Source organism: Pyxicephalus adspersus, chromosome Z (genome assembly GCF_032062135.1).
Source record: "Pyxicephalus adspersus chromosome Z, UCB_Pads_2.0, whole genome shotgun sequence".
Classification (NCBI taxonomy): Eukaryota; Metazoa; Chordata; class Amphibia; order Anura; family Pyxicephalidae; genus Pyxicephalus; species Pyxicephalus adspersus.
In genome coordinates this window covers 14,891,695-14,914,671 of record NC_092871.1, presented here as the reverse complement: position 1 = coordinate 14,914,671, position 22,977 = coordinate 14,891,695, and the positions used below count along the sequence as shown (strand labels likewise).

Genomic DNA, 22,977 nt, shown 5'->3' with positions numbered 1-22,977 from the left:
TACAGGTGATGGCCTCAACCTCTAATGTCGTCCTTGCTCCATCTCAGGGCCCAATGCCTCCTCCTCCTGCTGTTGCTGCTGACGCCTGCCCAGTACCCAGCTCTAGATGCCAGTTACCAATGCTGTCCACATTCTGTTCCAGAGCCCACCGCCTCCTCTTCCTGCAGCTAGCCCCAGGCTTAAGCAATATGAGCCATTAGGATGCAGGTATACTTTTGATGGGCAGCTGATTCGAGTGGGTGGCACTTTTAACCCTGGAGCGCAGCTCGAAGCAGAAGTGGATATGCATGTCAATCACATCCAATTGGTGCAAATCTGCCAGTGTGGCGCTGAAGAAATTCCGTTCTATGATGTCCCAGCGCACATTAGGAATTAGATACTCTAACACTTCACCAGCTTTGAATCCAACAGGTATGGCCATGTTCCATATCACCAGACATTCGGGGCCCAGCACGTCGTGAGCCCCGTGAATAAACAGGTGATCCAGGTTGGTTTTGTACATTTCCAGTGATTCGTCATGATACCTGATAACACCCCAGACACACAAGTTGATGATGACAACGTCGGGCTGAGGTCCCTGTTCGAAGTTGGCCAGCACGGTCTCGATTTACTCCGAATAGACACGGGTCAGGAAATGGAACCATACTAGGTAGTGGTCAGTTCTCTACTGACACACTTTGTGGTAAGTTATGCCATTGTGGATTTCACCCAGAGATCCCCCAACGCATCGTTTGCAAATGACATATTCCCCTTCCTTTTGAGCTGGTTCTCAGTTTCACAAGATCTTTTTTCACAAGATCTTTGTAGACAAATTTTTTAATGGAGTCTTCCAGGACAGCCACATACTTGTTGTGAAGAAGTCTCCGGACATCTGCAGGACCTCTCGGTTCCCGTTAGACATACCAGTATCTCCCATCTCATCCCCCTGACATATACAGAGGGTCTGCTGTCCCACTTCTCAGTTCCAGGGTAACATACACAGAAATTCAGTCTGATAAAGGGTGGTACCGATGGATGAAGCAGAAGACGTGGTCTTTTACGTTCAATCACAAATTTCAGACTACACACTTACATTACACACTTCGGGGTGTAATTAAAGATGCACTACACCCAGCTCTAGATGCCAGGTACTAATGCTGTCCACACTCCGTCTCAGGGCCTAATATCAAGCGAAACCACATGAAAGGGATTGTGCTTGGAAGAATCAACGGGGAAAGAAGACCCTGTTGAGCTTAAGTCTAGTCTGGCATCCAGAGCTGGGTACTGGGCAGTGGGCAGACAGCAGCAGTAAGAGCAGGAAGAGTAGCCAGTGGACCCTGAGAAGTGTGGATGGCATTGTTACCTGGCATCTAGAGCTGGGTACTGGGAGGAGGAGGCGGTGGACCCTGGGAGGGAGCAAGGATGGCATTGGTGGTTGAGGCCGTCACCTATATGGTCAGTGTATAAGCTGTAGCTACTGGACACATTGCTGTGTAGGGGACTGCCTTTTCCTATCTGCTAGCTGTAACTTTGTAAAATGCGGCATGGACAACATTGGTAACTGCCATCTATAGCTGGGTCCTGGGTAGGCGGTAGCAGTAACAGCAGAAGGAAGAGGGGGTGGGCCCTGAGACGGAGTGTGGACGGCATTTGTAACTGGCATCTAGAGCTGGGTTTTGGGCAGGCAGCAGCAGTAACAGCATGAGTAGGAGGAGTTAGGCTCTGAGATGTAGTGTGGATGGCATTAGTAACTTGCATCTAGAGTTGGGTACTGGGCAGGCAGCAGCACGAACAGCATGAGTAGGAGGCAATAGGCCCGGAGACGTAGTGTGGATGGCTTTTGTAACCAGCATCTAGAGCTGGGTACTGGGCAGGCAGCAGCAGTAACAGCATGAGGAGGAGGAGGTAAGCCCTGAGACGGATCAAGGATGGCATTAAAGGTTGAGGCCATCATCTCTATGGACAGTGTAGAAAGTGTTGCTACTGGAGACATTGCTGTGTACTGGACTGCTTTTTCCTATCTGCTAGCTGTAACTTGGTAAAATGCGGCATGGAAAGCATTGGTAACTTGTATCCACAGCTGGGCACTATGTAGGCAGCGGCAGCAGTAACAGCATGAGGAGGAGGCGGTGGGCCCTGAGACGTTGTCGGGACCGCATTGGTAACTGGCATCTAGAGTTGAGTACTGGGCAGGCAGTAACAGCAGGAGGGGTAGGAGGTGGGCCCTGAGACGAAGGGTGGACGGCATTAGTAACTGGCTTCTAGAGTTGGGTACTGGACAGGCAGCAGCACTAACAGCATGAGGAGGAGGAGGCGTTAGGCCCTGAGACGTAGTGTGGATGGCTTTAGTAACTAGCATCTAGAGCTTGCTACAGGGCAGGCAGCAGCAGTAAAAGCAGGAGGAGTAGGCGGTGAACCCTGAGACAGAGTGTGGACACCAATAGCAACTGGCATCTAGAGCTGGGTACTGGGCAGGCAGCAGCAGTAACAGCATGAGAAGGAGGGGGTAAGCCTTGAGACAGATCAAGGACAGCATTAAAGGTTGAGGCCATCACCTAAATGGACAGTGTAGAAACTGTTGCTACTGGAGACATTGCTGTGTAGGGGACTGTCTTTTCCTATCTGCTAGCTGTAACTTTGTAAAATGCGTTATGGAAAGCATTGGTAACTTGTATCTACAGCTGGGCACTATGCGGGCAGCGGCAGCAGTAACAGCATGAGGAGGAGGCGGTGGGCCCTGAGACGTTTTCGGGACCGCATTGGTAACTGGCATCTAGAGTTGAGTACTGGGCAGGCAGCAGCAGTAACATGAGGAGGAGGCGATGGGCTCCGGGATGAAGTGTAGACAGCATTAGTAACTTTGCATCTAGAGCTGGGTACTGGGCAGGCAGCAGCAGTAACAGCAGGAGGAGGAGGCGGTGGGCTCTGAGGCGAAGTGTGGATGGCACTAGTAACTGGCATCTAGAGTTGAGTACTGGGCAGGCAGCAGCATCAGTGAAAGCAGGAGGAGGAGGTGGTGGGCCCTGAGAAGTGTGGATGGCATTAACTGGCATCTAGAGCTGGGTACTGTGAGGAGGAGGCGGTGGGCCCTGAGATAGGGCAAGGATAGCATTAGAGGTGGAGACCATCACTTCTATTGATCGTTTAGAAGCTGTAACTTTTGGAGACATGAATGGATGAATGAGATAAACACTGTCCATACCTACTATCTATTGAAACCACATGAAAGGGAACAGGCTTGGTGGAATCAGTGGGGAAATACAGAAATTTTTTATGGGTTTTAGGATAGATACCAAGTGCTATCATAATTAAATATCTGTATTTTTTAGAGAAATACAGAATTTTTTTATAGCTTTGGGGATATATAGCAAAGTGGGATCAGAATAAAATATCTGAATTTTTTTTCGAGAAATACATACATTTTTATGGCCTTTTGGATAAATTGGAAGAGGTATCAGAATGAAATATCTGTATTTTTATAAGAGAAATACAGAAATATGTCTGCCTTTTGTGATAGATTGGAAAATGTATCAGAATTAAGGATCTGTATTTTTTGATAGATAGCTAGTGATATCAGAATAAAATATTTTTGTTTTTTTAGAAAAATACAGAAATTTTTATGGCTTTTGTGATAGATTGCATGAGGTATCATAATTAAATATCTGTATTTTGTAGAGAGGTTCTCTGTCAAAAAATTAGCCAGTTAAACAGCTCCGTTGCAAAATGATACAGGCCTCAAAGTAGATAGAGGCAGAGGGGCCTGAGGGAGGTCCTCCGCAAAAAAATTTGCCAGTTACACTGCTACATTCCAGGTTATAGGCCTCAGAGACAGTGTAGTGGTAGAGAAGATGCAGAAGGCTGTGAAAGTGCTCTTTCCATCAGCAGGTGTCAGCAGGTCGTGCAGCAGTAGCCGAATTATCAGTTCACTCTGCAGAGTTGAAGTTTTTGAAGTAATTCCCAATCCAAGCCTGATTTGTTTTAATAAAAGTGATTTGGTCGATATTTTCTGCGGAGAGGCGAATGCGCTTGTCACTTACTATGCCCCCAGCAGCACTGAACGCTGTTTAAGATAACACACTTGTGTCCTGCCTTGGGCAGGCAAGGATATGAATGGCATGTTCTGCCAGCTCCGGCCACTGCTCAAGCTTGGATGCCCAGTAGCCCAGTGGGTCCTGGCTTTGCTGGTTGCATATGTCCCATGTAGAGTTCAGGTATTCCTGCACCATGATTGAGTAAGTGCTGCAAGACTGGCGGCTTGCTTCCACTGAAAGAAAGTCTGCATAATTTGGCTTAGACGACCTCTACTGCTGCTGCCACCCATGCCGCTTAAGGGAGTTGTTTGGCTACCATGGCTGGTGGAACTGCCATAGGGATCCCTGCTACTGCTGGCAGACGTAAAGGCTGAGCACAAGTCCTTTACAAGCACCTCTAGTGCTGCATTTTAGGTCCCCTGTATTGGGGCAAGATGAGTTGTTGTATTTCAGGCTTATAACGTGGATTAAGCATTGTAGCAGTCCAATAGTCGTCAATCTTTGTTTATATGTGTTGTATGCATGGATCTTTGGCTATGCACTCCTGCATGAAGCTGTCATGTGGGTCAAAGTTCCCACAGCTGAGGTAATTCTGGACCCACACTCCTGTGGGTCCAACAGCTGCACAAGGTGGTCCTCCTCCGCCTGGTCGTGCCATCCACTGAACATGCGACCTTGTGTTTGGGTGGATGGATGCCATGTACCCTCCATATCCTTCTCTGCCCCTTCCTTCCCTTCTCCCATGCCTGCAATGTTTCCTCATCCTCTTCCACCTCCTCCTCTTCCTGGATTTGTGGTGCACTATGCCTAGTAAGCATGCATGTCCGAGATGATGTTTGAAACGTCATCTCTGTCCGAGATTAACCATCATCTGTTCCAGCAGGCATATGATGAGGATGGTGTCACTGTCATAGGCCTGATCCCTGCTGATCATCCTGGTCACCTCTTCAAAAGGTAACAATACAGTGCACAAGTCCTCAATTTGAATCCACTCCGCAGGGCTGAAGTAAGGTAAAGTAGGTATATGTTGGAAACGAACAGACTCTGCCACGAAATCCACTACCACTTTCTGTTGTTTAGCCAGCCTCTGCAGCATGTAAAAGGTGGAATTCCAAAGAGTGGCCACATCACAAATTAACCGGTGCACCGCCAGATTGAGATTTTGCTGTAAATCCCCCAATCTGGCACTGGCTGTGTACGACCAGCAGAAATGCGCTGACAACTTTCTGGCTTTAGCAACAGCAGCTGGAGGCCTGGGTAATTCCTAAGGAAGCGTTGTACTATGAGGTTCATGACGTGAGCCATGCAAGGTACGTGTGTGAGTTTCCCAAAACGCAGGGCTGCCAGCAGATTAGCCCCGTTGTCACACATGACCTTGCCTGGCTGGAGTCCGTGCGGAGTCAGCCATATGTCCTCCTGCTCCCACAGGGCACTTAGAATGGTCGCGTCAGTGTTACTGAGGGAACCGAGGCTTCGTCACCTCAGGACTGCTTGACAACATCTGAATTGTGCACTGAAATTGCCAACTGCCGATTGTTGCTGGCGGTGAACAGATGCTGGCGAATGGGAGGTGCTGGGTCTTCACGGCAAAGTGTCCCTGGAGAAAGGGGTTGAGGCACACGAGTCAAAGGAGGAGGTAGAAGTGGAGGCCGAGGGGGAATTGAAGGTTGGATGCCACTAATGCTAACCACAGAAAGATTGGACGATGGGGTAGAAGTTGTGGGGAATGGCAATGATGCCTGGTCTTGACTGCTAACAATGCGACAAACAGCAGCCGATCTGCGTTAGAGCTCCTTCTCACCACTGGTGGAGCCTGAAATCGGTAATGCTCAGCTACATGCCCCACTCAAATTGCTGGCAGCAGCATGGGTAATTTTGGTGGCAGAAGGAGGAAAGGCAGCGGAGGAAGATCTGGCAGTTTGAGCTTGCTTCCTTGGCGGAGGTGGTTGTGATGAGGAGAAGGGTTGTGATGCTAGCAAATCTCTGTCAGGAGTGGTAAATGCAGGCACGCCCTGGCCTTATATAGGCCAATGGCTGCCTGTGTGGCATGCAGTGACAGACAGCCAATCCGCTGCCTGCCACAACAAACATGGAGGAGAGCAACCCTGCTGTTATTGAAGGGCCCTAGGCATTATGGGGGAGTCCCTAGGCATTGTGGGAGGGCAAAATTTGCAGCTTCGCATCTAGCAAAATTCGGATTGGGTCAACCCGAATTCAAACAGCCATATTCGGGTCCAACATCACTATTTACAAGCAACCGGAGTACCTGCAAAGTACCTTGCAGTTGTCTACCACAATCATGCCAATGGTCAATTCTCTAAGCTGCACATGTCATCGTGTTATAAAGTGGAATTTCTAGTCTAGTTGTGAATCAAAGTGTATATATTTAATGGATAGTACAATTTTCTTTGAAAAAAACTATTCAGACCAAGGCATTGGGAGATAAGCTATGTGCAAACATTATATTTTTTTTCTGAGTATGCAATATGACAATGTCTCTTTAGCAAGTTCCTTTCATTCTTGATCACTAAATAATCACTATTCGTGTTATTTGAGGTCTATGTTGACCAAATTGCAATGAATGGAGATGATGCTATACAAAAATAACTTGCAAATGGTACTTACACAAGAGTCATATTAATCAACCAATAAATACCATCAACAATAACATTTTGTATGAAGTTGTATATTATGAATTTTATTGCTAAATTAATATAGAAAAAACATAATATAAACATAATAATAAAACATCATTTTATCTACAAGCTGTGTATGTAAAAGTATAACAGTTTCTGAAAACATTAAATCATTCTACGTCTACGTCTAAGACATTAAATAAGCATTCAAAATAAAAAAAATCTAACACATTTAGACATTCCCATGTCTTCTTTTTATTTTCCAGTTTTGCTTTTTCTTTAAAAGTTGCCCTTATAATAGCATCTCAATGTCATCTTTTTTTTGTTGTATATGTCGCAATATTGTCCAGAACATCCAGTGGGTGTTCAATTACAACTGAATTTAGCTGGTGTTTGAGTTAAATTGTTGGCACTGTCCATATTATATTTACCATTGGCTCACAAAAAACAGTTGAACAGCGAACCATTGACTATGGGCCTTTTTTTTCAATACAGTAAGCAGTGTTATGCAACTTATTAATGGTTCACTAACAAGGCAAGAATGGGTCACCATCCGTCACAGAAGCGGATACCCAACATGCCAGAGTGCATTTCAGAAGGTATAAAAAAGTTGGGTTAACACTGTAAAGTTTTCTCCCCCATCCTTAAGTTATCATAGTCAATAAAAAATATCTAAAATACTGTGCTGTAATGACTTTATAGTCTTTAAAAGATTAATATTGATACCCTCTGTCTTGTGCATTTGAAGTATCTCATAAAAACTATCTCATAAGGGATCCAAAGAACAGATAAAGGTTAGACAAAAGGGCGTGTATGTGGCAAAGACTATTGGCTTAATTCATCAATTAAATGAGCGTGCGCTGGACGCGCCCACGTTCGTGCTTCCAGCGAGCTGGTTTCCCGCGGTCCGAAGCCGAGCGCGCTTGTACACGTGCCTTCACTGACAGCCGGATTCCTGCCTTGATAATACTGAGCAATAGGGGTCGCGAATCTGCCAATTAAGGCGATTAGATTTCAGCTGCGCGATTAAGGAGGATCTGTTAAGCTGTCAATGGTGAGATCAAAGCAATTAATTAGCGCGCACCTGCTCTCTGTTCTGTGCCCATCTACAGTCCATTACAGGTCAATTAGAATCTTTATTGCTTCATTTTCTTTTGGGTAAGTGTTACTTTTTTAGGTTACATTGTACTCATTCACAAAATAATTAATTTATTGTTACATTTGTTGCACTGTTTTTATACTTTTTGGTTTGCTTTGCAACACTGCAAACTAATTGAGATCAAGCTGTATGTATACTACTTAGCACTTTATAATATGTCATCTCACAATAGTATGAATTGTAAAAAATTGTCACCAAGCATTTGTGATCTAATTAAAATTTCATTGTAGTTTGTCTTGAAAGTAATCAGATAATTGGAAAAAGGATTATTGTCATCATTATTCATCTTTTGCTGCAATGTTTTTGTGCCTGGTTTGTAATGACAGTTTCTGTTGTTTAGCAAATCTTCGGCAATGTTTTGTAATTTTTTTTACATATTCAGGACAAATGTCTGCATGTTTTCCACTCCAAACTACTACTTGAACCCCCTGTTTGCCTTTGTCCCATTTTCAAAGTCACATACTGGTTTTTGAATGTATTATGTACATATGTATTACTCTGACATTTGCACTCAATTGCATATTGATTTGCTGCCACACAACTCCTCTGTTCATTTGTGGTAGTGTTATCGCTTTGTTGTCATTGTGCTGTGCTGCCTGATCTTAGCACTATTGTATACAAACGCACTTCCACTTTCTGTCCAAACTGGTTGTCAACTAGTTGTCTAGCTGAGTTGCATACTCATTGTAACACACCTGATGGTGATGGAAGGAGGTCCAGGTTGCCAAGCACAACATCAAACCACATTCATTGCTGAGCCCACAAGCAGGGTCAAACACTCTTACATACCAGATAGTGTGCTTTATGTGTTTACATGATTCTAATCGTATTAGTCATTTTGTATAGAAAAATGCCAAGGACAATTTAACTTGGTGCCCCACATATTTTTTTGCTGTGCTCAAACCAAAGACCAGAATGACAAAAGACATTTATGCCTGTCCCGCACGGTCATCCATGATCTGTATATCTTGCTGGAAGGGAAAATTGCACCAAAAACAAAGAGAAGCTAGGCTATGCCAAGAATGATGAGGCTCCTGGACTCTCTATATATTTTAGGAAGGGAGTCCTTTCCACGTCGCCCTAAATTTGAGTCAGTCTACAGTTTCCTGGGTGTTTACGAAGGTTTCAATGCCATTTTAGACCTTGGCCCACTATATAGTCACTTCCTCACATCAGCTTGGGAGTGGAGGAACATAAAGGTGGATTTCTTCAACCGGAAGCAAGAATATCATCCACGAATGTATGGTAGTCTGTGATGTGACATTCCAGAGGCAGCACAGCAGAGGGATGTTATCGCCATGTAAAGAAATAGATTACATTATTAGGATGTGTTAATCATGCTTTAGTTGTAACTACATGCTGCTGGATTGTATTTTTCATGCTTTTCTGGCTGCATAAGCAATGCTTGCCCAAATCTTCACTAAATTGCACTCTGCCCTAGTTTGGCAATGTGTTTTTGTAAAATGTCACATAAAGGTCCAGCTCTTACACAAATATGTCTGCTATTTCATTTCCCAAACGATTAAAGTGTGCTTTCTATGACTTCAGCTCCTAGGTTGGTTTGTAACCCAAACATGATGTGCTGAAATATGTAATTCATGCATTGTAAACAAATGTAAATACTCACGCGTAAAGACATTAGCGATCAGTTCAGCTCTGACTCGACGTCCCTCTGCTGTCCAAAGGAATCCCCATGGTGCAGGCACAGGTTGTGCAGGAAGCAGCATGCCACGATGACCCGGGCAGCTTTCCACGGTGCGTACAGGAGCTCACCACCGGGCACAAGCCAAGCACAGAAACCGTGCTTTTAGCAGCCCGATGGTTTGCTCCACAATTCCCTGGCTTTTTTGCAGAGCCTTGTTGTAATTATGCTCCGCTTCAGACCGGGGGTGACACACAGGTGTCATAAGCCATGGAATCTGCCCGTATCCTTTGTCAGCTGCAAAAATACAAACATAATACATGTTAGTTCTTGGTATAGTAAGTGTTCTGTGAATGCAATGTAACACTAGAGTTTTTTTACAAAGGTCGCTAAGGGTTGTGCTCTTCAGTCACTTTATTGCTTTTTGGTTGTTAGGAGACATTGTTACTATTGACTACCACACTGAAGTACCGTGAGCTGTGAAAATAGTAATTAGACTAGGGTTCCGGGAATATCTGAAAGTTAGTTCTTCCCCCATGCTCCCAATATTGTACAATATTTATAAAGTATTTGCTAAATTAGATGTTAGCACAAAATATGACATATTTACAATATAGGTCATAGCCTGCCATTCTGACAATGCAAAGGGACATAGCAACATAATGGTGTCTTTAGGATTTGACTACTCTTAGTTGTATTACAGTAACGACATTATACATTACCTATTAACCAGCCCTCAGGCATTTCTCCAGAGATGAATTTCNTATTTCATTTCCCAAACAATTAAAGTGTGCTTGCTATGACTTCAACTCCTAGGTTGGTTTGTAACCCGAACATGATGTGCTGAAATATGTAATGCATGCATTGTAAACATATGTAAATACTCACACGCAAAGACTTTAGCAAAAAGTTCATCCCTGACTCGACGACCCTCTGCTGTGTTTTGGGAGCTGGAGGCAGAATGTTGATGCACCTCTGGCTCGAGTTTCTCTGGAATGTGCCAGTATCACCATGGTGCAGGCACAAGTTATGCAGGATGCAGCATGCCATGATGACTCGGGCAACTTTCCATGGTGTGTACAGGAGCTCACCACCGAGCCGCGCCAAGCACAGAAACCGTGCTTTTCGCAGTCTGATGATGTGCTCCACAACTCCCCGGCTTTAATGCAAAACCTTGTTGTAATTATGCTCTGCTTCAGACCGGGGGTGTCGCGCAGCTGTGATAAGCCACTGCCTTTTTCAAAGGTTGTTAAGGGTTGTGCTCTTCGGTCACTTTATTGCTTTTTGGTTGTTAAGAGACATTGTTACTACTGACTACCACACTGAAGTACTGTGAGCTGTGAAAATAGTAATTACACTAGGGCTTCTGGGAATATCTGAAAGTTAGTTCTTACCCTATGCTCCCAATATTGTACAATATTTATAAACTATTTGCTAAATCAGATGTTAGCACAAAATATGACATATATAAAATATAGGTCATTTTACTACTGTTATTTGTATTACAGTAACGACATTATACATTACCTATTAACCAGCCCTCAGGCATTTCTCCAGAGATGAATTTCTGGTAGAGGGCTGTCTGACGCAGGATATAGGCATCATGGCATGATTCTGGGAAACCTGTGCGTGCACTCCAGATTTTCCTGTTGGCATCACAGACTATTTGTACATTCAGTGAATGATATCGCTTCCGGTTGCAAAATGAGATTTCCTGCAATTTAGGAGCCTGAATGGCCACATGAGTGCAGTCAATGGCCCCCAAAACATTCGTAAATCCTGCTCGCCTGAAGAAACCCACCTTGACCTTCCTCCACTCCTGAGCTGTTTGAGGAAAATGAATATATAGTGGGACAAGGTCCACAATGGCATCGATGACCTTCGTAAAAACCCTGGAAACTGTAGGCTGGCTTAGTCCACAAATTAAGGCCTAGAAAGTTTGAAAGGACCCCCTTCCTAAAATATACAGAGTGGCCAAGAGCCTGGTCATTCCTGGCACTGCCTGGCTTCTCTTAGTTTTTGGAGCAATTTTCTCTTCCAGCAAACTTTACAGGTGATGGATGACCTGGCGAGACAGGCAGAAATGCCTTTTGACATCCTGGTCACGCAAACTTTCCAGGTGGCCACGCTCTAAGAAGATGCGTGGTGCCCAGACTGTTTGAGAAGTCTGAGCTTGCTCTTCTGGTTGCTGCTGTTGTTGTTGCTGCTCTTCTTCCAGAATCAGATATGTGCTGTTTAATGCAACAACAGCAGTAGTGAAGAGCAAATCGAGGTTAGTTAAGGTGAATAGATGAATGCTTTACTTCTAAATGATACTTTCTGCCTACATCCAAAAATTTTAAGCAAACATTTGTCAGCACAACTTTGGCCAACTAAACAACTCATGTCTATTTTTAGTCATGTTGGCCAACAACCTAGAAAGAACTTTCATTTGATGCATGATTAATGACTGGAAGCTACATGAAATCCTGCTAGATCTTTCTTTGTATTTGTAATGAAAAATGGTGAAAGTAGTGTGAGAATGTGTTGAATTTCAACATATGTTACAAAAGTTGATTCTAAGGTTAGCTTACAGGCAATCTCCTCGGCCTCAGCCACCTCCTCTCCTTCATCGGAGGACTCTGGCTGCTGATGTGGTGCAGCGGGCTCCTCCTCAGGAGATTGCTCTTCCTCCACAGGGATGGCACCTCCTCCACAACTGGCCCCTCCTCTGGGGATGGCACCGGCACCTCCTCCCCTGGAGATGTTGTTGGCTGTAATAACAAAATTAAATATACCAAATTAATAAGGGTAGAAAAATATAGGAAGTGAAAAACAAACAGTTTTAGGCTTAACAATAGTACTTTACACAAACAACAAACATTCGAAAACACCATTCCTTAACAAGAGGAGAAGACAAAATGCCAAACTTACCAGACAGGATGCGGTCCCCCACTTCACGCACCAGATCGGGTCTCCTCCGCTTCAGGTCGCTCCATGCCCCTGATTCATCAAGCAGAATCGGATTATCGGTCGCGCATTCGTATTCGCAATCCGAAATCGTACGCGATCGCGCTATTCAGCAACGGAAAAAGATCGCGGCCGGAGCCGCGCATCTCCGGCAGCTTTACACTGGCGAGCTTGCATTAAAAGTCACTGTTCCCCTAAAAAATCATTCTAATTGCTATGATCTCACCATTGAGCTTAACAGATCCTCCTTAATTGCGCAGCTGAAATCTAATCGCCTTAATTGGCAGATTCGCGCTCCCTATTGTGAAGTCTGGAATCCGGCTGGCAGTGAGGCGAGTGTACGCGCACACTCGAGTCCGGACCGCGGTAATCCGCGATCGATGGCCGCGCGTACTTTCGCGCTTCCAGCGATCGCGGATTTTATTGATGAATCAGGGGCCATGTGTGCTGGATCTGGGACACAGTTGTGCGCCTCCCTGCAGGGGTCCAGAGCCTGTCAGCAATCCACTCTGCAATTTGTCGCTTCACAAAGATCAACCGCTGCTGGTCGTATCTCTGCCTAATCATTGTCTAAAGAAAAAAACAAAATGTGAGTTATTTTGACAACAACCAAACACCTGTTAAAAAGAAAAAAAAGGGATAACTAATTAATTGACTGATTTATATATTTTCTGTTGCAAATGTAAACTGTTTGTTAAGATTGTGTGTAGATATATGTGGGTATACTATTACTAATACTAAGAAGCTTCCAGTTGCCACCCCACTAAGCTCAATCCTGTTTAAACTATTGTAAAACCAATAACTGTGCTCCTAGATGTAAACTCTGTTTATCCGGTTTCAGTGAAGCATTAGTAAGTGCCAGACATACATACAATCTAGGGGCAAAATATAAGCACTGTCGCCCTGGGTCAGATAATGCAGCACATGTGGATTTATTTTGTGGACACGTGAAAAAAAATAGATCTATAAAAAAAGTGGAGAAATACAAAACACAGGAATATCTATGTGAGACAGTAGAATAATGTGCCTTCATCAAAATCAGGATTGTGGTGTCAGCTAGCCAGAGGACATTCTAACAGAAGGCTTCCACTGTCCTCCGGACAAAGATCATTTCCAGCCTTGCATGATAGAGAGGAGGAAAATTAGTGCTCTTCAAATGATCTACTTCTGATTGATTGATCTTAATGGGGTAGAATCCTGAAGATTCTTACAAAGCATACATACAAACATCAAAATATGTGCATGTACATAGTTGTGAACAGCCAACTTTAGGTGTGTGGACCTCTACCCAGCTCTCATCTGCAGCTGTAATCCATTGAAAGAACAATAGAGAAAGCTCCATTCTCAGCTGTCATCCCTGCAGAGGATTCCAGCTGCCGATAAGAGCTGGAGACACAGGGTGCCCCCCCCCCCCATTCTATAGCTGTGCTGTGGCTTCTATATAAAAAACAGCTTGGCAAAATATATCCACTCTGTGGCATGTGAAACGACATCATGGGCACAGTGTGATATCTGTGTATGGGAATTTTGCATGTCATATCTTGCAGCCTTGCATTGCAATGTGTTTCAAACCTGCATGATGCAGAAAACACATTCAAACATGGAGAAAAATAGGCTTATTCTAATAAAAAGAATCCCCCTCCTAAAACTTTTCCAAGAAATCACTTACTTTAATAATAAAACGCAGGTCCCTCGCTCCAAACAATGGACACAGCATGATGTCCCTCTTTCCAACTTCCTGATTAACTCCCGCCTACTGGAAAACGTGGCCACGCCACTCATTTGCATGTACGCCTGCTATATGCGCATCCGTACCCGCATGTAGTTAGTGGCCCGTTGTTGCACATAGTTACGCGCATATATTTTAGATTAATAATACTTTTCCAAAATAATTTAATCTTTTTAAACTGTGTGTCCTGAGCGATTGGAAAGGAGATCACATAAACCCCCAAAAAACAAACAACAACATTTTAGAAATACCTTTATTCAAAAGAAACATTTGCTAAAAGGTCAAAATAAAATCTAAAAACACATCAAAACCAATATATATATATATATATATATATATATATATATATATATATATACACACACACACACACACATATACATAAGAAGCAAACAAAAGAACGTGTGTGTGCTTGTGACTTTTGTGGGAAAATCTAGTCCGATGGCTTCGCGCCCGTTCAGTCGCAAGATAGTCGCAAGATTTACCCGCGGGCGGCTCCTCCGATCAGGCATCATAAGCTTTTATATAGGCGCTTATGTAGAGGAGTTGAACTCGGTTAACTCTTGCTTAACAGAAAAGAAATGTCATTTTAAAATATGCTTTTTTCTTAGCGCATATAGATGTTTTAAACATTTGAACAGCACAAACATTGTTTTTTAGGGTAAGGGTAATATGTGTGCCATTAGAAAGAATGATTTTTTAGGGGAACAGTGACTTTTAATGCAACCTCGCCAGTGTAAAGCTGCCGGGGATGCGCAGCTCTGGTCGCAAGCTCATTCAGTTGCTGAATTGCGCGACGGCTTCCGATTTTGGATCGCGAATTCTGATGCGCGAGCGACCTTCCAATGCGCGAGCGACCTTCTTGATGAATCAGGGCCTATGTTTGTGTCAAGGACAAGGAAAATTGTAAGATGGGATTGGATCCCCAGGTTAGGGTGAGCCTAGGAAACAGGGTGGAAAGTATTATATTTAGCGATTGTTAGTGTTATATGCAGGGTCAGAACAACCATTGTTTTTCCATTATTGACTGCTTTTAAGCCCTTTTTGGCATTTGTAAGGCACCTGTAAGGACCTGGTTCAGCACCAGTGCCCGCCAGACCCAGTCCCCCAATGTAACACAGGACTTTTTGCCTATAGTAAGCCCCCTCTCAGCCTTTGGAGACTAGGTGCACCTTACCAGTGCACTGTTGCCACGGGACTGAGCAAAGGACAACGTCTCAGGGAGGGCTAATAGGACCAGAAGTCTACAGGTAATGCAGTACAAAAAAATTCAATAGAGGAAAGTCCAGAATACCGAACCAGTGGTCATTAACAGGTATTCAGTCCACCAGATGAGGTATTCAAGGGGTATGATAAAGCAAAGTCAGCGTCACAGGCAGTAAGTCAGTAACAGTAAATCCAACAAATAAACACACCAGCAGCAGGTCAGTCCAGCTTAACACTGCAAAAAGCAATTAGTGACTGGGACCAGGGAGGCTATAAGGTCCTAGAAGCCAATGTAAGTGCAAGATTGAGACCAGGAACTACTTTGCTAATTGGCTGCAACATAAACTCCCACTTAAATGGGGGGGGGGGATGCTGCAGAACAGAGGACTGAAAGCTATTTTCCTGATCTCTCCAGCTGCTGTAAGCAACGTCATCGGAGAGAACAAACTGCAGTGGCCTAATGCCTCGGATCGCGATCCAGGTAATCGCCTCCTAAAAGCAGCATTTTGTGTTCACAATGTGTAAAAGCCTAACTTCAGTGTTAGATGAAAGTATATATTTTATTTTGTTAGTTGGTGAATTTATCTTTTATGCAGTAAAATCCAAGAGTTAACTCATTGGCCTTAATTTCACTTTTTTTTCTTTTCAGCTATTCTTTGCAAAATTAATTTTTACCACTGCTAAGCAAATAGTCTGCATTTCTTTTGTAAATCAAAGCTATTCCTTTGTCCAAGACAAGTGTGTATACGTAAAATTATATTGTTATACTAAAAAAACAAACAGTTCTCTTTTCAGATGGTTGTATGCAATTCCAGGACTCTGGGAAGATGTCCAAAATGCTCCACCTATCAGATATGCATAATTTAAATTCACTGCACAAAAACAGTTTCTGGATATATACTCAGACAAAGCAAGAACTGAACAATTGATATTAAAATGGATTTGCCAGCTGATATCACTCTGATTTTTGTTTTTTTGTTTTTGATTCTCACGGTACGTTTAAGTTTAAAGACGTTTTGGACACACAAAAATCTTCCACCTGGACCAAGACCTCTACCATTGTTGGGAAATGTTTTAGAGTTTGGAGAAGGTGGTATTGTAAACTATTTGATTAAGGTAGGTTTTTGTATGAACATTTGTTTTATAATTAGTAATGTAATGAAATGTATATGACTTCAAACTAATATGTGAAAAAGGAACCGTGTTGTCTCCAGCACCAGACCCAAGTCTGCTCTAAAAAATTAATGTTACAAAATGAAATAAACATTTAGGGGTGGAGGGGTAGCTAGAACAAGTTTTTGTTTTGGATTAATCAACACACCTTCTGTAGGTGCAACAAATAGTGTCCTGATCTGCAGAAAATGCATAACATAATGTTACTGTGTTTGTCTCTGTTTCGGTTGTGCAATCTGGCCAGATTTGGGTTGGCAATGGGTTCTCTGAAATGTGCCTAAAATCCCTGAAACCAGAACTTTAAATAACCTACCAGATGTATGACTTATAGCTGTATATGACATGATATGTTTTTTCTTTATTCGATTAAAACATTTCAGGGATTACAAATTGTGTGGGGTCTGTTGGAGGCTTAATATGGAATGTAACCAATAACCATACCCATGGTATTTGCACAAGTATTAGAATAAATAGATAAGCACATGCTTAATATTGTACTGTTGACGATTCCTTACAAAGTTTATGTGTCGCAGTGCTAAATGGCAGATCCTTTGTGGTGTTGTAACAGCACAGAAGTGATATCAATGACCAAATCCAGAATTCTGGTAAACCTTTGCACCCTTTGTACAAGACCGGATGTGGAGAAATAGTCATGTCTCTCCACAATATAACCTCCTAATGTGAAGAGAAGGAAGGAGGTCTGGTCTGGCACAGGAAGGAGGTGCATACTTGGTTCTCTCTATTTCCTGGCCACGGAGACCGTATGCTTTTGAGGGGAACCCCAAGCTGTTGGGGAAGAATATGCTTTCAAATCAGAGAAATTGCTGATATGTCTGATCTCTGCAAATCTGAACCTGAACCTTGTCCTTAGTTCCTGGGTTGAGGAAGAATAGGTCTAAACTCTGCTGTACACAGCCCAACCAGTTCCAACATAAAGTACAAACTACACATACAAATATTACAAAAGGTAAATTTTGATATGAAAACCTAAACTATATTTTTTTTATTGTCCTATCAACATGCCGTATTTCTTTGTTCTTATTAACTGTTCATTATAATGTTCTAACTAGACACAAGGTGACAAGACAGCAACAGAAGGCAGATGGGTAAGATCACATGTGTACATATACCCAACAACATAAAGGCCTCTGCACAGGTATCATCATGTATGGAATACATGAATAGAATCCAGGCACAAAAAATAAATTCTGGTCAAGAAAGAATCCAACATCGTGCACATCAAAGCACACATTAATGACACAGCTAAGTTTATAGCCAAATGATATATTCAAGGAAAGTATCAATTAGGGCATCTCTGAATAACCTTAGAAAGACTGTTGAGTAGTGTGGATATTACCTGGACTGAATCCATAAGTCTATAACAATAACATATTTTATATACTTTTAGAAAAGGGAAAAATATGGGGATGTGTTTACCGTTTATCTGGGATCCCGCCCATTTGTGGTGGTCTGTGGATACAATGCGGTCAAAGAAGTCTATGTGGATAGAGGTGATGATTTTATAGTCAGAGGAGATACAATATTTGACATGTCCTACCACAACAATGGTGAGTTTTCATTATGTATAGTATCTAGTTGTCAACATTTTTGTATCATTTGTTAAAAAGTATAAAATTTACCTGTTTGTCAGGTTCAATTTTTATAATTCACTTGGTAAAGTGCTAGTAAATATGAAAACACCCACACACACTAAAAAGAATGAACAATACCAAAGAAACATCTTTGAGGTTAACCCCTCTATGTATAGTTTGCAATGTCTTGAAGCTAGCATCACCTTGTCTCTGATACAGTGTATCATAGTTTGCCGCTATGATATAAGGCAAATACATTTTTGGCTTTGAAACAAACATACCTTTTTGTGCTTGTGTATACAGGTGATTGAGTCAAGCCAGGACTGGGAGAGGCACCACATTGGGTACTCTAATAAGGAGGGTGTAGCTCTCTGGCTGTGTCATACACTTTGCAAGAGCAGTCTGAGATCAGCCTTCTTACCAGTTTACAAAGGTAGATTGGCTTTTCCAGTGTAATTAGATGTCTCTTCTCAGAAGAAATAGACACCAAAACAAATCAGAGCTAAGCCCAACTAAAACAAGCACGGGCATGCAAACTTCACCCAAGGTGGCTTCAAAAGGGAAGGGCAAGATCACCTTGAACATCACAGAACCTATTAGGCAAATGATAGTGATCATTTGGATGTGTCTAATGAATACCTAATGTTTATGCAAATGGTAAACAAATAAAGTCCAGCCACCCAAGTAGCTACAACATAATTGGACCTGGTGCTCGCAAGTAGCAGATGTTGCAGCTTCACAGTCTTTAATTCAAAGAACTTTGATCTCTTCATGCTTAACTGATTGTACTAAATTCAGAATGACTCACCCACGTTTTAACAGCCCCCAGACATACCTGTTAGGTCAAAAATAATCTTATAATTGGCCCAGACTATTTGCAATTAAATTCTACCACTGCCAGATCTCAATAATACATTCACAAAACCAGAAAAAAAAATTAAGGACTTGAGAGTTGAAGTAGATGCACACAGCACCCTATAGCCTCAAAAAGCACCTTTCAAACAGTTCACATAATATTGTTACTAGAAATCTAAGAAAAAAATTTGCTATGATATCCATGATTTTAAATTATAGCTAAGGTCAGTTTCCAATTATTACAAAGTATACTGGTTTCAAAGTATAGCAATCCTTTTCTGTTGTCTTTCATATGGCTTAAGGTTCTTCAGCTATATGAAGTCCAGAGTAGTGGAGTGTTCCACAGACACGCTTCACCTGCTTGTGGAGAAGTGAACACCGCCTACTCCTCTCCTCCAACACCCCCTCTGGTGGTAAAGTAGAAAGCCTACAGGTCACATGACTTTACCCATAAAAGGAGAAGACTGGCAACATAAAGTTGCCTGAACAAAGAGTTTTTTTTGGCCCTGCCCCCAGGTTATAGTCTTTGTCTCCTGTTGCTGATTCTCCTTTGTACTACTCCTGATTGCTACCTGCCTTGACCTTTGGCTATTCTTGACTGCTCCTGTTTGTCACCTGTCCTGACCTTTGGCTTGTCTGACCATGCTCCTGTCTGTCGTTCCAGCACTACGATTTATTCCCCTCTGTCAGCAGTCACCAGCCTCAGGCAAGGGGACCACAACCTGGCAACAGCTCACAGTGTAACATCCTCACCTCTAGTGGCTCTGTAAAAGACCAGGCCCTTGCTTAGCCTCTGCACCCCATGCACCTCTCAGCCAACTAGGCTGGTGACATGGAGGGCCCACCACCCCGCCCTGAGGCACAGTTACAGGTTTTTCGATTATGTCTGCCTTAAAAGTCCTAAATCCTATTTACTGTTTTGTGAATACCTCTCCTGGTCTGTATGAAGTATGAATGAAGAGAGGAGAGGCAGTGTGGTTGCAGTCAAACCTGTGGCAGTCAAAAGACTGCATCAGTACTTCTCTTCAGTGGATTCAGGACCTAACTGGTACTCCGTATCCAAACTAATTTTAATTCAGCAATGTCACAAATATTTCTTATAGTACATTCATCTATGTAGCAATTGGGACAACTATCATTACCACTCTTCTATAATCTTATGTAATTATATCTGTTATAATTATAATCTGTTTATAACATGTTGATTGTTTAAGGATATATTTCTCTGTGTTTTTGTGTTTTTACTGTAGACATAATCAATTGCCTTTGCAGCACTAGGTCCCAGGTTCCAATCTCAGCCAGGACACTGTCAGCTTGGAGTATATATGTTCTCCCACATCCAAAAACATGCAGTTAGGTTATTGGTTTCCCCTGGAATATTATCCTTAGACTGTGTTAATGACATATGACTATGGTAGGGACAATAAGTTATGAGCTCCTCTGAAATACAGTTACTGATATGACTATGGACATTTAAAGTGCTGAAACATATGTTAACGCTATATAAATACAAGTTATTATTATTAATAATATTATTAATAATAATAATAATAATATTATACTCAATATTAATATAATCAATAAAGAGCATGTACACAATCCTTACCAGCAAAGATTTTTAGTTAATCTCCTGTCCCTTTTGTGTCCACCACGATCCTAAATTTTTGTCTAATAATTCAGAATTGACCTACAACAATCAATTGCCTATATCCGATGGGTTAACATATATATAATGCATTGTTTTTATTTCATGGACCAGGATTTGTCTTTACCAATAATGTGGAAATGTGGAGAGAGCTTCGTCGATTTTCTCTATCAACAATGCGAGATTTTGGTATGGGAAAGCGGAGTATAGAAGGCTGTATTATAGAAGAGTCACAGTGTTTGGTGACTGAATTAAAAAAGTCAAAAGGTAAGCTAAAATAAATAAATAATTGTATCTAAAGTCAAAGTTTTAAATGTAATGGTGAACGGCTGGTTTATTATGGCTGTGTGGGGATGGGAAGAGGTACAGAGGAAAAGTTGACAATTTGCTCTCTCCATTACTATTGACAACCAATATTGTGAGGTACACAGTTCCACCTTTAGGCTAGGTTCAAACCTGCATAGGTCTTGGTGGCTGGCACTTGGCCAATTTATCAGCTACGCACATTGCTTCACTGGTTTTTTTAGAACCGGCATTTGCATATTTGACAGTAAGCAGCAGAAAGTGGTACTGACCTACCCACCTCCACTCCCCTTTATTCTCTCCAGGGAAGCTGCTGAAATTCTACATGTAGCTTCTGACCCAAGGGAGTGTGAGGAAGTGGCAACCACATGGCGACCTCACTACTAGTCTGAGCATAACTTTACGTTGTATTTTAGACTTGTATGTCAATGGCTTCAGTTTGACTTTAAGTTGAGAATGTTTTGAGGTCTTTCAACATTCATTGACATTGAACCTTTAGTTAACCTCCTTCTGACCTTTGTTTGGGCTGTATCAATCAGATTTTGCTTTCTCATAGCCTTGTTAGGAAATGCAATATTCATTTAAATCTAGCAAAAGCCTAGTAACACAGACTCCAAAATGATCTACATTTTCTACATTTTCTCCAAAGTTCTACATTTTCCCTTTAAATTTTTTTCTACCATATCTACTTTAAGTAAAATAAAGTTTCTTTATTTTCTGTATTCTAGGATTATTTATTGATCCTCGGAAGTTCTTAAACAAGGTTTCTGGCAATGTAATCTTTTCCATCATGTTTGGACATCGTCATGATTATGAGGATCTTGAGCTTCTTGATGTTATTGAGACCATGTCTGAAACTTTTCATACTGTCTGTTCATTCTGGGGGCAGGTAAGAATCAATGACAAGCATAGTGAGATTCTTCTTATAATCAGTAAGAATGATCGTACTTTCTCCTAAGAGCAGTACATAATTACATAGTTACATAGTAGGTTAGATTGAAAAAAGACATAAATCCATCAAGTTCAACCACCAGGGAAATAAACATATCCCAGATATAAAACCCTATAAGATATAGTTGGTCTAGAGGAAGGCAAAAAAAACCCTGGTACAATTTGCTTCAACAGGGGAAAAAAATTTCCTTCCTCATTCCATGAGGCAGTCGGATGTTCCCTGGATTAACAGTCACTGTTATTTTTACTTTAAAGCTTTAATCCCCAGGTATATTCTGTGCTTCTAGAAAAACATCCAGCTTTTTCTTATAGCAATCTATAATAGTTGCTGAAACTACTTCCTGAGGGAGTCGATTCCACATTTTCACAGACATTACAGTGAAGAATCCCTTCCTTATTCGGAGCTTAAACATCTTTTCCTCCAGGCGCAAAGAGTGCCCTCTTGTTCTTTGTAAGAATCTCAAAGTGAATAATGGGAAGAGTGTTCTCTATATGGACCATTTATATATTTATACAGGGTGATCATATCTCCCCTTAAAGGGAGAATAGATTCAGTTCAGCTAATCTCTTCTCATAGCTGAGCTCCTCCATTTATTAATTTGCCCTTGTTAAGTTGCCCTTCTCTGCACTCTCTGCAATTCGACAATGTCCTTTTTGTGAACTGGTGCCTGAAAGGATCTGCTTCAAGTTCTAGTTCCTCGTATGCACCCTGACTCCTCCTTCACCCACAGAGACAGACGTCTGGAGAGATACCCCAATAACACACACACATGCTGAGTATGGTTACATGAGTATTCCATTCTTTATTCAACAAGGCGGTCTTTTTATACATATTGGTATACAAGGGGTTGTCGTTATTCACATACAGCTGTTTAAGTTTTGGCCATAAATAGTGTTATTTGATACATTGCAAGGCATACAAGGCATACATTGCATTCCAAAGAATTTAGAATTTACGCCATCTGGTTACAATTAACCACCTGAGCGTTACACTGAGGTCTAGATTTCTGTACCAAAAGTGATCCACTGTTTTTCATGAATTTTTTTTTTTAAATTGTAGACCTGTAACTTACAGAAATATGTCTGAACAGGGGTTCTAGTAGATAATATGAATATAAAAAATGTAT

The 22,977-nt window shown here is 42.0% G+C and overlaps 1 protein-coding gene and 1 pseudogene across 4 annotated transcripts in view; one reads left to right on the top strand and one right to left on the bottom strand.

Moving 5' to 3' along the window:
• Positions 1-167: 167 nt before the first annotated feature.
• LOC140343900 (PC-esterase domain-containing protein 1A pseudogene) lies at positions 168-4,679 on the bottom strand (annotated as a pseudogene).
• An 11,084-nt stretch (positions 4,680-15,763) lies between these two features.
• Positions 15,764-22,977, top strand: part of LOC140343376 (cytochrome P450 2G1-like) — a 19,016-nt gene continuing 11,802 nt past the window's right edge. Inside the window, exons 1-5 of one of the 4 annotated variants that reach the window (XM_072430031.1) lie at positions 15,764-15,812; positions 16,127-16,447; positions 17,913-18,072; positions 20,711-20,863; positions 21,628-21,788. In XM_072430031.1, the coding sequence (XP_072286132.1) occupies positions 16,268-16,447; positions 17,913-18,072; positions 20,711-20,863; positions 21,628-21,788 (654 nt within the window). In that variant the 5' untranslated portion in view covers positions 15,764-15,812; positions 16,127-16,267. Of the gene's footprint in view, positions 15,813-15,834; positions 16,448-17,574; positions 18,073-20,710; positions 20,864-21,627; positions 21,789-22,977 lie in introns of those variants that run through there. The other 3 variants (XM_072430030.1, XM_072430029.1, XM_072430032.1) reach the window with 3 other exon arrangements.